The sequence below is a fragment of the Mugil cephalus genome, chromosome 10, assembly GCF_022458985.1.
Source record: "Mugil cephalus isolate CIBA_MC_2020 chromosome 10, CIBA_Mcephalus_1.1, whole genome shotgun sequence".
Classification (NCBI taxonomy): domain Eukaryota; kingdom Metazoa; phylum Chordata; class Actinopteri; order Mugiliformes; family Mugilidae; genus Mugil; species Mugil cephalus.
In genome coordinates this window covers 17,724,912-17,741,750 of record NC_061779.1, presented here as the reverse complement: position 1 = coordinate 17,741,750, position 16,839 = coordinate 17,724,912, and the positions used below count along the sequence as shown (strand labels likewise).

Genomic DNA, 16,839 nt, shown 5'->3' with positions numbered 1-16,839 from the left:
AGTTTTTAGCAAATGTGTGCATGCACCACCAAATGTAATTCTTCTTTTGGCTCTATTTTGGCTCTCCACCTACATGTCCCATTCTTAACAGAAACGTATTTACAAGAGACACATTTTTACTCTTAAGAACACTAAGAAAAGGCAAAGAGACGAGCAAGAAAACTTTGGCACTCCAGCAGGAATACATGTCAGCTCAAACCGCGGCGTCTCTCGAACGCGCACTACAACAGGCGCCTTTATATTTTTAATAAAATGTGCAAATAGCAGAGAGGTAAAGTGGGTCCGTTACACTGAAAACGTCTGACAAACTGACGGGCCGGGCTTTATGTAACAGCGGAAACGATGGCACGGGAAGGAGGAGATGGATGGAACTGGTGGGGAGCTGAACATCCACCTTACATAACAAAAAGCAATGGAGCTGAAAGACATACCCTACCAACTGCTTCAAGCCCCTTTTTCTACCCCTCTGAGACCTGTTAAGAGAAAAGATGAACCAGAATGGCCCCCGATAACACCCTCCCTTTTGCTGTGCTTCACCTTTCCCGTTAATGCAAAGGCGGGCGACCACATCACTTCACGCCTGGGCGCAACCACAAACCCAAATGAGACTCGGCTTAAGTTCCTATGCCTCATACATTCATTTTCTGTGGGCATTACAATGGAAAATAAAGGCAGAGTAGAAAGTGTGCATATAGAGTAGGCGTGTGCGTGTGTGTGTGCGTGTGTGTGTGTGTGCGTGCGTGAGTGCAGGCTCATCTGTGCAACATCTGCTCCACCAGCCCAAGGCTCCAAGCCTCTTGAGAAGTGGGTCACGTTTCCCAATGACGTCAAAAGTCCTTCTGCCTCTCCAGTTTGTGGAGCTCTGCCAAACCCACCACATGCCTTTCCTCATCCTTACAATGGAAACGCTCTCCCTAAAGTCTTGATGAATCACCAGCCAAACCTATCACAGCTCCTCAATGTTGATACTGAAGTGTGTCTGACCACGACAGCAAGAAAGCTGGAGTTAAGAAAAAAAAGAAAAAAACACAAGATTTAAGACAGGACTCTCGTGTCAGACCGTGATTGAGGAGATACGTGAAAGGTGAAACATCACGGAAAGATTATGCTGGTGGCATACGATCTGCACGTCGGAGTCGGAGCCATTGTTGCGACCCAGGATCTGAGGCTGCTAAAATACCTTGAGCCCGAGGACCTAACACTAAACACGTTCCACTGACAAAGGAGGAGAGAAGAGAAGAGAAGAGAAGAGAAGAGAAGAGAAGAGAAGAGAAGAGAAGAGAAGAGAAGAGAAGAGAAGAGAAGAGAAGAGAAGAGAAGAGAAGAGAAGAGAAGAGAAGAGAAGAAGCAGAGTGTCTGCTATAGTAGGTATGGAGATTTCATTGTAGCTGTCCAGCCCCTGAGGAAACAGAGCAGTGACTAGAGAGAGCATGAATGGAACAGCAGCTAATGGAAAACATTATGGAGAGAGAGAGAGAGAGAGAGAGAGAGAGAGAAAGAGAGGGAGAGAGAGAGAGCATGGAGAGAGAAATCTGAGGTGGCCCCAGGCGCATAACCATTAAAAATAAAGGCCCAGTAGTCCTGTTCTAATCCCAACCACAATGTTGTGAGTCTTTCTTTATGGGGACTTCGCAGAAATACACAAAGCATGTGGCTACGTGCTATCTGTTTGGATGAAGGCCTGTGGAACCTCGAATGAGAATTCATTCGAGGTTTTCGGAAACAATGCCATGACATGTCTTATCAACCAGGATGACATGTGGTCATGGCATGTGCTTTTTTAAATTTTTTTTATTTTTCAGGCTTCTTGTTCGAAGGTGTGACCGGTGGCCGTGTTGAGCGTGGCCATCGTGGGCAGGAAGCGGGCGCCTGGAGCCCCTCCACTGTGCGCATATGCAGAGGAGACCCTGCTGTTCGTAGCCATCGATTGTGGCTAAGTATTAACGGATGTCACCTACACAAGAACACGTCAGCCTTGACATCGTTTACTGTCTCCAGGCAGTGCAGAGCACAGTCGCAACAAATCAATGGGTCCTTGGCTGCCTAGCTAGTCTGCTGGACCACACGTATGTGTACTAGACGGTGGTCACGGTGCACAGAGGGGTGGAGAGGTTGATGTCTTGTCCTCACCATGTACCTCACAAGTAAATGTCAACCTCCACTTTCAAAAACTCAATTAAATATTTATCACGCTTAGCACAATGAAAGACATAAGGTTTTAATGTCCTGCTTTAATAAATAATAATAATGCACACAATTTAGTCAACGCAAACGTCTCTTTCGACGGGGAAAGACGTAAAGAAGTAAAAACAGAAGAATCTGGAACTGACTGGGGAGAATGAATGAACGAATGTGTCCTTTCCCTATTTACAGCTATTTTTAATTAATAGAAAATAACTTGCTTCCTTGAGTTGACCATCAGCAGCTTGTGTTTGCGGAGCGGATTCAGAAATGTGACCAAAGCTGTCCAAAAATGGCCTTACATTTAAACTGAGCATCGCAACCAGCATTCCAGCGCTGGTATTTGTTCACACACGGCGTGTCCATAAAAATCTAAATCACACAGACACTGCATGCCATCATGCAAGCGCTGCACAGAACCACAGCCATACATTGTGCTTTTAATATCGGCCTAATTGAAAGTGACTGTGAAAAAACAGCCCTTAACCCAAACCCCTAAGACTCTCGCCACTGCGAGGGGCGAAATAACTCGACTGACAGACAGATGTACAGACAGATTTTCTTTTTTTTCATTAATGTATTTAGAGAGTAAAACATAGCATTGAGCGGGGAACAGCAGAAGCCTTGTTGGCTGCAGGGACAGACGGGCTCATGGCGAGCCAGTCAGGCAGCCGGCCTGCACGGACAGGGGGGGCTCACCAGGCAGAGGTTACAATAACACATTTCCCTGCAACACGCCACTGAGCTGGAGAGACGTGCAGCTTTCTGACTGAACTGCATAACATTCAGGTGCGTAGACTTTTATTCAAAAAAAAAAAAAAGAAAGAAAAGTCACAGTTTCAGTTTGACCATGTAAGTTGCCTGTGGTGTCTGCTGGGGAACTCTCTTATATGAAGAAATAAAAACATGAAAATATTGATCCATGTACATTTAAACTGTTTCTGAAAGAATATAAACCCTTCCTTTTCTACTTAATACTTGTACTCTACATTATATTCTGCTTTTTACTGCACCACATTTAAGTGAATGCAGACAAAAGATGTTGCATAAAAACATGCTGATAAACTAATTTACAACATAAAAGTTGTAAAATGAGGTCAGCTCCAACATTCTTCATATATGTTCAGGAATCAATAATAATAATCAGTAAAACAATATTTATTTAACTTTGACCGGATCTGATCTGATACAGCAGGCTAATGAAGTCCTGCAGTAGAAATTTCAGTGAAGTAAATGTGCGTTCATGATCGGCAAAATGTACTTAAGTATCAAAGGTATTCAAAAGTATCAATAAAGCAGAAAACTTGATGGTCGCAGTAAATGTTGTTGTATGAAAAGGTTTTGGTAAATATGGGTTAAAACAATTTGAAAGAAAAAAAATAGCCCTCCTTTAAATATTAACAAATGTTATTTCACAAACTTCAAAAACCAGCAGTAATTTGGTCTTGTGCAAAAGTCTGGACATCCCTTTTTTCCTCCCCCTGACATCTCAGAAACCCCAGAACAAGAAGGGGGTCCCTCATTATTTCTGAGGCAGGTGACGAATCGACTTAAGGAACCATCAGCTTGTGACATTTCCTGAGCTGATGCATTCTCTGACTCTTTAAACCTTGTGGAAACACCGCAATCGCCGGCTGCTCTGAGCCACTGACTGAGGCTCTGGAAATGAAGATAAGTGACACCTGCACAGCGCGGGGAGGCTATAAATAAATATACCGGGCCACGTCCAGTCCGCAATTTCCACTGTTCCACTTTCTGAGTTCATTAAATAAAAACTGACAGTGCATTAATATTTGTTAACATCTGGTTGCTGCAGAGGTTATATCAACTTTTTTTTTTAATTACTTACATCTAAACAAAAGATCTAAATATCACTAGTATTTTACACATAGCGTACAACCGTCCTGCGGTGAAACGGAGCGGCTCAGATGTTCAGGGTACAACTTATGTTGCATGTACCGTTTAAAATAAATAAAACATCCCCATTAGCCTATCCAACTGAAACCATAAGAAACCAACCAGGCAGTGGATTACTAAATACAGTCATCCATCACTGAAAACTGCCTCCCTTGTCATGCTCTTGAAATATATAATCAATTAATAGCGGACTATGTTTGGATTTATTGGACAGACCCCGTCAGAGGGGTTCATAATGTTCCTACTCGTTAAATGAATCATGGCAGCAGAAACAGCGACTGGGGCCTGCTCTGTTTCTAATGCAGACACAATGGCCACTCTGGGCCACGCCGGGACCTGAGGGATTAGCTGAACTTCCTCTCTGAACCCAGACACAGATGAAAAGGCCACAAGATCAATTCTGGGGACAGCGCCTGTATCCAAAATGTGCCCACTCGGAGAGGGGAAATTAACAGTGGTTTCTTCCATTTGTTTTTCACACATTCTACTGACAGCGGCTATTTATGTCTGGGACTACACTTCCCCCCACTCTCCACTTCTACCTCCCTCTCACGAACATGCACACACACACGCACACATATACACACACACTTCCTGGGGCAATGTGAGAGTGTCTATTCATTCAGCAGAAGCGAGTTGCACACCTGGTGACAGCCCAGGATGGTGGTGTTGGCTCAGGTCAGGGTGGAGGGAGGGGAGGGCTGACTGAATGGGCCCACAGGCCTGTCCTTCAGGTCCCGCTCAACCTGCACATTCCAGCTTGCACAGCAGCGGGGCAGGCGCAAAAAAACGCCCCCTCATGTAAGGGATTACTGTCCTCAAACTGGGCTGCTCGCGTGATTGAAAAGGCCCTTCAGACGATAAATAAAGACGAAAGCCCGAGGTGTTGCTGTCAGTCCCCCAACGTGCTGTTGTGACAGATATGTAGTGGTACTTATTAACCTTCTCATCCTTGAAAGAGCAATGGCACTGCTTCAGGGTTACACATAGGCTAAGTGCTTGGAGAAATTTTATTTACTTTTTACTTCACTTTAGACGGTTGCATTTACGAAAACCTCCTGTCAGACGGCCTTCTTATCTTTTTTCTTGCTACATAATGAAGGGTCTGACAGAGAACAATGCTGATATTTCTCAAAGTAAATTGTCAACAATCTACGTCATAGGTCTTCAACAGGGGGTCCGTGACCCCTAGGAGGTCTGTCTCTTCGGTCGGTATTTGTAGATCTTTTTTTTTTTAATTTCTTTGAATGCACATTAACTTGAATCCAACATATTTAAGTAAAGGGATAAATGGAGGCAGAAGACGTTATCTTTCAGTCACCACTTCACTCATTCAGAGCGCCGCACTAGCTGAGACCTGTCCATCAAAACCTCCCGTACACAGTAGGCTACGCCCCTGTCGCTGCTGAGCCAATCATGAGGCCATATACCACATGCTGACTCTGTCAAGTTCCCCACAATTAGCCCAGAGCCTATTCAGTCCACAGGTGAAATCCAGAAGCACGCTGCAAAATTAGCAGAAGAGAAGCTAACAGTGCATCGTACATATGGGTATGTTTATGTTTATTATATTGCACGGCAACCCTGCTTTTGCTTTATTTGTATTTATTTGTATAATGTGTATTATTTGAATAGCTTAATATTGAATGCAAATTTATAATAATGATGTAGATTTATAAACAGCACTAGGCCAAGTTTAATATATAACACATATAGTAGTAGAGGGTCCCCTCCATCAGTTTGGTGGTCCTTGGCCTGAAAAACGTTGAAGACCCCTGATCTAAGTGTTCTCAGTACTGAAGCTCGCCGCCTTAGTGGCAGTGATATTATTCAGAGAGCAGCCGTTGCTTAAAAGAGGACACACTATAAAAAGTTCACAACCATCATCTGGAACTGGAGCGGAGCTACTGCCGGAATATTCTGTCACTAGATAACTCCCATAGTGACTTTGTGTTTTGATTGCTTCTGTAGTTTCTGTGTTATTCCGCCTGTTATTTGGACAGTTTTCCAACTTTTCCGGAGTTAACAATTTATGCATTTGTTTTTTTTCTGCATTTCCCTGCCTTCTGTTTACACTTATCAGCGAGTCTCTGAGAATACTGAACACCATTACTACTTGATTCATTACAAAATCCTCTGTTCTGCCAAAACATAATAAATTCCCAAGCATCCAGTGATGAGGTCACATGTGCTCTGAGGTCTGGCTTTTGCTAAAGGGTCCCGTAGAAAAGCATGTTTATGTTCCTCAAACTAAATGTTCAACAAAAGTGCCATTATGGCGCTAGTCTTTTCTTAACATACACCCAGTTCTTCACATACAGGCTTTCTCTATCTTTGCCCCACACACTTGCGCACCGGCACCGACACCGACACCCACATACTCCACTCATAGACACATTTGTGCCAGGAACATTCTGTTCACCTCCATTTCTGAAACAGTCCATCTCTTATGGTAAGACAGAAAACCTCAGTGACAAAAATGCCTAAGAACAGACAGCAGATGAAAGCACGGAGCGTATTCTGTCCTTCAACTCACACAGGCATGGACGGATCCATAATTTGCTTCAGACTCTTGCATTGTATTCAAATGAGGGGCCTTCATGAGGAACGTGAGGTGTTAATATGTGTGATGTGTGTTAGGACCGGAGGCCTGTGCCCGTCTAGCAGTTCCAGCTGCGTTGGGTTGCGTCTGTGGTTAGAGGCCCTCCATGTTTCTCAGAGCAGATTCAACCTCTCAGCCTGCAGCAGCTGGCAGCCATCAAGCTGCTGGCACCACACACACACACACACACACACACACACACACACACACACACACACGCTCACACAGACGTCCGCAATTTCCATGGTAATCAGTAGGGAACCAAAGTGTAGTTGTGCCAGGGGTAGAGAAGAGAGGGGAGAGGGGCATTCAGTTTAGTCCTGTACTTCTGGTTTGGTTAGCATAGCTTAGCATAGGCGATCAGAAATACAGGGAGATAATCAGCATGTGAGAATGAATAAAAGAATTGGACACAGATGTATGAACTATGTGCTGTAGAGTCAAAAACAGGAACCTGCTTGGTGAAGACCTACAGGACTTCTTGAATCTTGTTTTCTTAGCGTTGGCCATCATTGCTATTGATGATATTAACTTTGTTCACCATTGTTGAGTTCCAGGAGCGCGGCAACAACATCACTGACAATTCAGCTCAGTTTTGTTTGAATAGCATCGATAACGATAGAAATCTCTTTACAAAACCCGGTCAGGAACCCCCAGAGCAAACGCGCAAAAGAGTTCTGATGGGGTAATAAGGACAGACACAGATTTTACAAAGGCGGTGCTGCAGTTTGGGAAATACGGTTTCCACAAGGGAAGAGCAAGACAAAAAGAATAATGTTACTCCTCCCTGGTGTGTCTGTGGGGCACAGCGGGGAGCATGTTAGCTTAGCATGGAACTAGGTGGAATTGTTTGGCCTGGCTCTGATGAAAGGCAAGAAAAACTGCCTTATTTGCACCTTGAAAATCTTATTAATTAATACACAGTATTGCAGTAGATTTGTTAAAGAGGCCAAACAGCTATCCCCCCCTAAGCTTATTGTGCACTGACTGCAGCTTTAAATTTACCGTTCAAATGGAAGAGGTGCAGCCAGCTATTCATGTCGCTCTAGGTTCACACTACTGGTGAAAAAGAACTACTAACTACTGGTCATTTTCCAACAGACATGAAGGTACAAACTAAAGCCTGACACCTGTCAGTGTGCGAGGACCATGACGCGCAATAAATTAAGGCTGCAATGTGTGTGTTTCGCAATTTCATTTGAACTAAGGGTAACCACGTCAAGGAGTGCTTGAACAACACTTTGACGTCTGCTCGCCGGCGGTGTAACTTGTCGTTTGGCAACTTTTGTCACTCAGAGTGTGAATCAGCATTAGAAGGATGATAGTTTCCAGGCTACCACTTGCCTAAACACGTGTCATATTTTTACTGCGCAACAGAGGATTATTACCCATTGCATTAACTTTTAGATTTAACATTAATATTCAGTGGTTTAGATAGTTCGGCTAAACTTTCAGTTTGTTTACAATCTCTGATTGATTTCACAGGCCAGTTGGATTTTGTGGTAGTGTTTTTTCCCCCGTGTTTCCAAATTTCAACAACCACTTCGCTATGTGAACATGACCGAAACCATTGCCAAAACTACGAAAATAAGAACCAGGTTGTAATATTCCCAAATTATCCTTTAAACACTCAGGAGCTGGCAACGGCTACACAGGACCAAACCTTCGCGCCGCGTAGCCAACATGGCAGAGGTAACACATACAAATCTGGAACACAAGATCGCTAAAAAGTGGTCGTGCTGCATCAGTCAATTGCAAGACTCTTCCACCATTCAGGGGGGGTAAGAGTAAGCGTGCTGTTTTGCCTGGCTACTAAACAAAACCTCGAATGACCTACTTTCATTCCTACCCCAATTCCTCCACCCCTTCCTCCTCCTCACACACGCACAGTGCTGCTAACACACTGGGACTGAATGAGGATTGAAAGTGTGAAGTGGATCACCCAATCACGAGGCACACAGCCTCACGCTGATATCAGCTTCCTTTCCAAGTGCAGAGGGAGGCTTTCAATGAGACCATTTCTAAACCAGAGGCCGGTCAAAAAAAAAAAAAAAAAAGAGAAGAGAAAAAAATGAAAAAACCATCACATCCCATGAGGCTGTGTGTTTAGAATACAAACAAGCTGTTTGGGATGAGAGTGCGCAGAGGTAAATCACTGCCCTACAGGCTATCAACAACCTCCTCCATCCCAAATACAATTTAATTATGGACGGTGCAGCAAAAATAGAGTGAGAGGAAGCATTTACAACAGCAACAGTAATTGTGTTTGGATCCTATTCCACGGGAAGTCATTATCATAGATTTCAAGAATATCTTTATCATCCAAGTTAAGAAAGAATTTCCTCCTCCGGTTGGGATAATATTTGTGTTGGTGTCAGTGAGAGGACAGGGAGCGCTGTGGAAAGGGGCGGGGACGCGGAGTGTAAAGGGAGTGGCCTCCGGTGCGTCTTAAAGCTGCTCACTCCCACTCAGCGCCTAATCACTTCTGCCCAAACTTTGCAGCTCAGGTGGCTGAAAAACGCTCAGCGTGTGCTGAAAACACCGCTTTCGTCTGCTAGCGAGGAGAGGGAGCCCTGTGACAGTGCTGATGTCGGCAGCGGGAGAGACTCAAATTTCCTTACATGCTGTGAAAAGCGATCCACACCACAACTCTGCACCTCATCCTCCAGTTCAATATCCCCAGCTGGAATACAGAAGACTGGCTTGTCATTTTGTATTAACCCAAGAAGAAAAACTATCCCGCAGAGGCCCCTACTAACTGCTATCAGACCAGCTGATAATGACTTTCTTTTATTACGCCCATAATGGAGAGGATGACCCCGGCATCGCAAAATGCACCTATTTAGTGAGCTGATAGATGCTGGCAGCCAATTTGTAATCAAAAGGGCCATAGTAAATCTACAGTTGTGTACATTGTGCTTTGGCAGAGCAGTCGACGGAAACAAGATGAAGATCAAGACGAAGAAGAAGAAGGGACAGAGGGATTCATCTTATTATTCCTTATTTATTTTCCGAATAAACTGTTTTTATACAGTAACTATCAGTCTGAAGAGCCTTTTTTTTTTTTTTTATAAATCTCAAAGGTCTATCAGGGAAGCTTCCTGAGAAAAACAAAGTTAAGTATCACATGTAATCCTCCGTCCAGCCTCACGCTATTCTTTAAACACTCAAGATGCACGGCGTAGTGTAAACACCGTCGGGTCAACAAAGTGCAGATCTACTCCTTGTTATGCCGCTACTTTAAAACATCATAACTCTTCTGAGCACGGCAAAAGGGCAAACTGTTAAAATGTCATCTAACCACTTTGAGACATCTAACAAAGAAGCTCCCAGAAAATCGATTAGCCCTCTTCTCTTACACATAGCCTGTTCTCGCTGTCGGACATCCCTCCCATTCCCATCGCCATGTGGTGGTTGCATTGCGGCCCCCGAAAAAGTGTGTCTGACCCCCCTGAGGGAGGCCAGGGTGAGGTGATGACTAGCGTGGATCAGTATGGGCTTGTTTACACATTACAGACCACACAGACAAGACACGGTTAAGACAGCATATGCACGCCATGTGTGTCTCAATTACAGGCAGGCCACGACTGGTCAACTGCTCAGCAGCACCATCGCAGATGAAAGGGAATTACGGACCACTAAGGCTTTGACACAGGAACAGTAATATGTTCCACACTCTTACGCTCCCTACAATGTGCACGGGCTCGAACTCTGCTGTCTCCGTGTTCCACAGCCAACGAACGTGTAATTGAGACAATCTTTCAGCAGAGGGCTCCAGCTTGGACGAGGTGACAGAGCAGAAAGAGAAGAGTCACAGATGTTGGAAACGTCTGCAGCGTATCGCGACGTTGCCGTCGTCGTCTGCTTTGTTTGTCTGGCAGTTCCTTCCTGCTTGCTTTTCATTGGGACAGGGGAAAAAAAATAAATCTAATCCAGACCAAGATGTGTTAATTGCCGTTTTTTGCATCCATGCGAGCTGTTTACAACTAATGTCTTCATTTTGGGGCTGTTTTTATTGTTCTCTAAGTAACTCCATCTTGAATCCTTTAAAGTAATGGGACCAAATCTAAACATGGTGGTATACATGGTCTTTAGGTTTGGATAAACTTTGAATTTTGCAATTGGGAATTTAATACTGTAACTGTTAAGGAGTTTACATTACATTACACTAATGTACGGAAAATCACCTATATTCAACTTGTATTCATTTTAAATGAATGATCACATGGTATGAAGCTATACCAGCATAACATTTGGAGGACAACATAGACCAAATGAACTGCTTTTGTCGTATATGTTGTATATTTAGATTGCTTTTCTATAAAAATTCAAAAATTTGCTGCCATTCTTCTGCTTGTCTCTAACCACATAGTAACTATTCAGTGCGTTCACCATTTTTTTCTAGCTCACCACCACTCACTCAAAAACACCCTCACTGCATCACTACATCAAATCAAGTGCTGCATATCAAATCAGTAAAAGCTGACATTTTTTGAATAAAGCCTCAGCTGCAACATCAAACCTAAATCAGAAAAAAAAGGTGCAAACTGCAAAATACCTAAGAGTCTTTTCATATTAGATTCGTGTGCTGCATGCGTGTGACCACAAAGAAAAACAAACAAGCACACTACAACGCTAACTAGCACCGAGAGTTGAGGGCATCTTTCAAGTGGCCGGGCCGACAGTGCTGCCTCTCATCTCCAAACCTAACCACACTCACAGGTCACAACGAGAGCTTTGATCACTTCAAACGCCTGTTTCCCATTCACATCCTCGGCGTGCTCATTGGTTTTCCATAATAAGTAGTTGATATGAGTCAGTTCGAGTCACATCACCTCCTGTTAACACAGGTACGCGTGTGCATCAGTATCAGAAGAGGTTCAAAAGCTTGTGCTGCTGCATTCCTGGGCTCTGAGGACGGCAAGCCTTGATAAGTGATGAGAAGCAAGTGACATTTAAGTCCAGGACAGAAAAGCCATGCCTCTCGGATCAACTGGGGAAAATATCATGACATAAATAATTAAGATGAACCACAGAGATGCTTTTCTTTCTCAACGGCTCTTGAAAGGCACCGTTTCCAAAATAGCATCCCGTTAGCAAACAACACACCAAATTTGGTACTTTATTTTGAAATGACAGAAGCACCACTTTAAATCAGAGGCCTACAATGCAGTTTTGTTTTCTCCCACGAGCAGCATCCGAGGGGTCTGAAAGCATGCGAAAATGTGAGGGAAAAATCTGACGTGCATCCGTTTTTATTTCTAAAATCTAATCAGAAAAACGTGGCGTGAGTGTGTTAAATTTGCAGTGAGATAGCATCCGAACAATAGGAGTGTCGACGCAGACAAATGATGTGAGCAGAAAACAGCAAACAGTGCAAACTCAATTTTAGCCTGAAAATGGCTGCAAGTGGCTCAACAGAATGTTACATGGCAAGAGTCCAAAGATGACCCGAGTAAAACCAAAGCTTATCCACACTGCAGTGTAACATGATCCTAACAAGGAAACTAATAATAACAATAACAATAATAATACTAATGTGTGCATATTCATATTCTTAGAATTACTAGGACTTTTTTTTACTGTTACTCTACACTACATATTTGGCATAAGTGACTTTAAAAAGAAATCATCCCCAGCATTACTTAAAGTGAAAAAAAAAAACTAACGCTGAAAATTCTAACCAGTCATAAAAGGCCAACTGTCCTTATTTTATTGACATTGCACTGCTTCCTCATTTCCTCCCTTCATCTCAAACCCCAAATTCGTCATGAGAGGGGGGAAAAACAACAGAGCACAAACAGAAAAGTTGAATGGGACAGAAACTTCTTACCTGGTCCCTCTGGATGCATGGCAGAGAGGTCCGGCGATGTGACTTACTGTTGGACTGACTGTGTGCCATGTCTGATGCTATCACAGAACTGGACCTCCTGCGCCTTTTAAATACAGGGATCTCTTCCCTGGCTCCAGTCACGGGGGTGCAGCCCTCCTTGTGTCTCCCTTGGTTGGGAAGGAGCTTGTCAGCATACCTCGCCAGCAGGATGCCCAGCACTCCAACCAGGTACGCTACGTACGGTCTCCAAGTGGCCCGCACTTTGTGCAGCGAGAAGAGTGAAATAGTCCTGACTACGCTGATGAAAACAACCACCGATATGCCCTGGTTCAGCCGTGCTACCATGAGTGCGCCGGTGGCCGCGCAGATGAGCACAACCACGGCCGCTGTGGTGAATGAAAACAGCGGCTCATCTGTCCCGTCAAGGAGAGACCACGCCGCTACTTCACCCAGGTGACACAAGGTTAGGAGAGAGAGGGTGGTCTGGATCAGAACCCCGCAGCGGATTAAGTACACACCGACCCAAAAGAAGGCACATACGAGGGTGAACAATGGCGAAACCACACTCCAGCAAGTTTGCAACAGCTCCGCTGCGCAGCCTGAAACGAAGTGAAGGGGGGACGATGAATGCGAGAGTCTGTTGTCAGCGCTGCTGCTGCTGCTGCTGCTGCTGGCTTCAGCTTTCCAGTCTGCACATTTGACCAGCAGAGCGAGAAAGACCGAAAGCGACCCCACACACACCGCACTCCGGAATCTCTGGGAACTCCATATTTTTGTGAACATTAGCCTCACCCACGAGTCATACCCTCGGTCACGGCACAGTGGGATGACACATGTTTTCACATAACCATTGCGATCCGGTGCGCTGAAGCTTTTTTCACAAGTGCTACTCTGCGCACCGGTACTGTACGCGTCTGCAGGCATCGCCATCACTCATGGCAGATATGAAATATGAGGAAGTCTATAATGCATCTATACCGGTGTCGTCATGGGATAGCACATGAGTTAGTGGCAAAGCAAACATAACTTATTGTAAGCGCATTGAAAAAACAGGCTGCAGCCCATACGCACATTTGCCTCTCCATTTACGCATGGAGACGCACTGCCAGGGAATGCTTTCTCTCTTTGTTTTTCCAGGTGCAGGATGAGGAACTGCCGCCCCAAACAGCATAAGAGGAGCCGGGATGACAGAATAAGTCAGATGCTTCACAGATCTAGGGCACTGCTCCTCCGTAGGCACACGTCCCGCGTTGCCCTCCTTTGTGGCGCGCCGTCTCTTTGATTCCTGCTGTCATTCTCTTTTCCTTGTGGTTGCACGGCCCGGTCCGTGCAGCAGCAGTAGTAGCAGCAGCAGCAGCAGCAGAGGCAGCAGTCCTTCCGAAACATCAGCCCCGCTCCGCGAACATTCACCCGTAAACCATTTGTTTGGACACTTCCCAGGTTCTCCTGAAATGCTACGAGAGTCTCCCGCTGCCGAGAAATTTAAGCTGCCTTGGTGAGTGTCCTCCAGGTTGTTGCTCGGCGTTTTGAAGGGGCAAATCCGGAGTGTTTGTCACCAGCTCCCCAAGCAGCCGCGAGCCTCAGCCCCATTCACACCCCCGAGTTCCTGCTCCACACAGGCAGAAAGATATTACAGCAGCAGTGAACCCCCCAAATCCTCCTCAGCCAGCCCAGCAGGCGTTGTCCTCACTGACAAATGTTTAAATTGTTCTAAGCTTTATCTTAAAACATTTATGCAGTGTACTCATATGTTTTATTTTATCTTATTTTTTTTTATTTTTTTTTATTTAAACAGCAGGGGGAAAAAAACTTTTATACAAAATTGTGCTGGCCTGTATTTCCTTTGAGTTTCTCTCTGACTGGAATAAATCTGGTGTATTTAGGAACAAACATTTCAGATCACGTTTCATCCGACTGCGGACGTTTTGATTTGTGGTTGTGGTTGTAGTATTTTCGCAAGGTCACCAAGCCAACCTGAGGGCCTCACGCCGCCTTCGCATGAATCCATTTTTAATTGGGCGAGGAGTGCGACTGCAGAAAGGGGAGCTCAGCGTGCGCACGGTTTGCGCAGGGAAATTCCCAGAATAGTCGCGCGGTTGGCCTTCTGCTTGAGCCCTAATGTCCCCACTTCACCAGCTCACTGAAATATTTATCCCGCCATGCCACTTTAAGTGTTACTGATGATAAGCGGCACGTCACAGTGGAGGGTTTGCATCAAGAACGTCAGATCTTCCGGGTGCGTGGGTACATACTGTATGTTCACAGTTCATGAGGCACACGCCTCCCGGAGGTCCACGCAAAGCTCTCCTGGGGTTACAGCCTGTCACATAAAGTGCATATACGCGACATGTGCACAAAGGCATCCACAACGAGGCAAAGCAAGCTGATGTTTGCTGAAAAAAAAAAATCAGTTGTGCATGTAGTCGTTTTATTGTCTCTTTCTTGATTCGCTCCCTGCATGTTTCTGCCACGCACGCTCTTGCATTTACAACCCCTTGTGTTTCTTTTTTTTTCCTTCCTTCAATCATGTCTCTACCTGTGCTCGTTCCCCCAGACCAAGACAGGTCAGCATAGCTCTTTCTATCCATGGGCTTACACAGGGCCCTGTCAACTGTGATTAGCGAGAAGTAGGGGAGGAGAGGAGGCGCTAACAGGGAGCGATAGGAGCAGGAGGAGGCCAGGCCCTGTCCATCACCTCTCAGCACATGTGCCACACAGCCCTTTCAGTAGAGGGTATCACACGGGACAGCAGCTGGCCCCGTGTGCGTATACACATTTTTTTTTTTTTTTTTTTTAAACAGAAGCCACAGGTAACTTTCCTCGGGAGGAGCTCAAACAAATGTGGCTTTATCTGAATTGTTTACTGCAGCGGCGACAGACACAGAAACATTTGCTCTCCCTAAACCGAAGATAAGACAAAAAGAGAGAGGAGTTGTAGTGGGCCAGAAAACAGACAAGCGTCCGTTTCACCACAGGGCACACATGTGGCGACAACGTTGGTCCCCGTTTATGTCTCGGAGTTTGTCCGAAACAACAACACTGTTGTCTGAAAATGAAATAAAAATTGATTTTGATTATGTTACAGGCAGGAAAATAAGAATGAAGGGACAGTTATGCCAGATGTGGAAAAGCTGGAACGGCGCTAGTGTTAGCAAAAGTGAAAGCCAACAGCTGGCCTTGATTTCCAGCAAAGTGTCAAAGGCCAGGAAGAAGGAAACTCATCACAAACTGACACATTTCACTTATGAAAGGCACCGCATTCTGGTTCAGATGTAGTTTGTGGCAGCACCAGATGAATCACCGCAGTCCTCAGCTGTAGCATGTCGTCCGCTACACCCAGCGCCTTGGCTCATTGTGAAATTTTCTTTCAGTCGTCTCTACAGACACGTCAAGAGACCGTTCTGAATCACCCATAGGAATTTTAACGGCCGGGGAATGCACACGTAACCGTCTTACCCTATTAGGCAATGCCGCGGTCCATTGTAAAAGAGGAATCTTTTATGAGGAGCAATTCATCAGACATCTGGTTTTGATGTTGCATGGGGGGCAATTGTCAGATGTGACCTGGCTCAGACCTCTGCCGGCCTCTGGGGCTGCTGCTGACAGGTCAGATCTATACTCTGGAAGTGTGAATGACCAAAGGCCGGTTTCCTACAGAGTGGCTTTGCACTAAACCGCTTCACCCCGAAGCTTCTATTACTCCTTTGTATCCTGCATGAAAATTAACCAATGCCACATCTCACTTGTTTTACACTTAAGGCAATGCGGGTTGTAAATAACCTTAAAGAGCAGACGTGCGTTTGATTACGCTTCGGCAGCTATTAACGTTTTACTTCTATACAGTACACATCAAATGAAACGCGACTCACAGTTGAAAGACTGGAAACAGAAGGAAAAAAAGTGAAGAGTAAGTAACTGAATGGAGTGATGGAAACAAGTTTACATTGTGTGTGGCACTTGTGTGCAGAGACGGACATGCGGCGCAGTGTGTTTACCAACCCTCACAGGCAACAGTTGGTCGGTGGCCAAGTTTCCACCGAGGTGCTGTGGACATCCATCTCCACACACACACACACACACACACACACACACAAATGCCACCACCATCAAACACTAGGACATGCACGTGCACACACTGCATGGCACAGTCACTCATCTTGTGTGTGTGTGTGTGTGTGTGTGTGTGTGTGTGTGTGTGTGTGCTCCCAGCTGATCCCAGTTGCGCAAGCGCTTGCAGAACATCGGATGAATCAACAAACATCACTGCTCTTTAGAAACACGCTCGTTGAGTAAACTGCAATTAGTC

The 16,839-nt window shown here is 45.1% G+C and overlaps 1 protein-coding gene across 4 annotated transcripts in view; it reads right to left on the bottom strand.

Annotated features, from left to right (window-relative positions):
• Nucleotides 1-15,906, bottom strand: part of LOC125014874 (cGMP-inhibited 3',5'-cyclic phosphodiesterase A-like) — a 69,588-nt gene extending 53,682 nt beyond the window's left edge. Inside the window, exon 1 of one of the 4 annotated variants that reach the window (XM_047596384.1) lies at nt 12,534-15,906. In XM_047596384.1, the coding sequence (XP_047452340.1) occupies nt 12,534-13,463 (930 nt within the window). In that variant the 5' untranslated portion in view covers nt 13,464-15,906. The remainder of the gene's footprint in view (nt 1-12,533) is intronic. The other 3 variants (XM_047596382.1, XM_047596383.1, XM_047596381.1) reach the window with 3 other exon arrangements.
• Nucleotides 15,907-16,839: the final 933 nt, after the last annotated feature.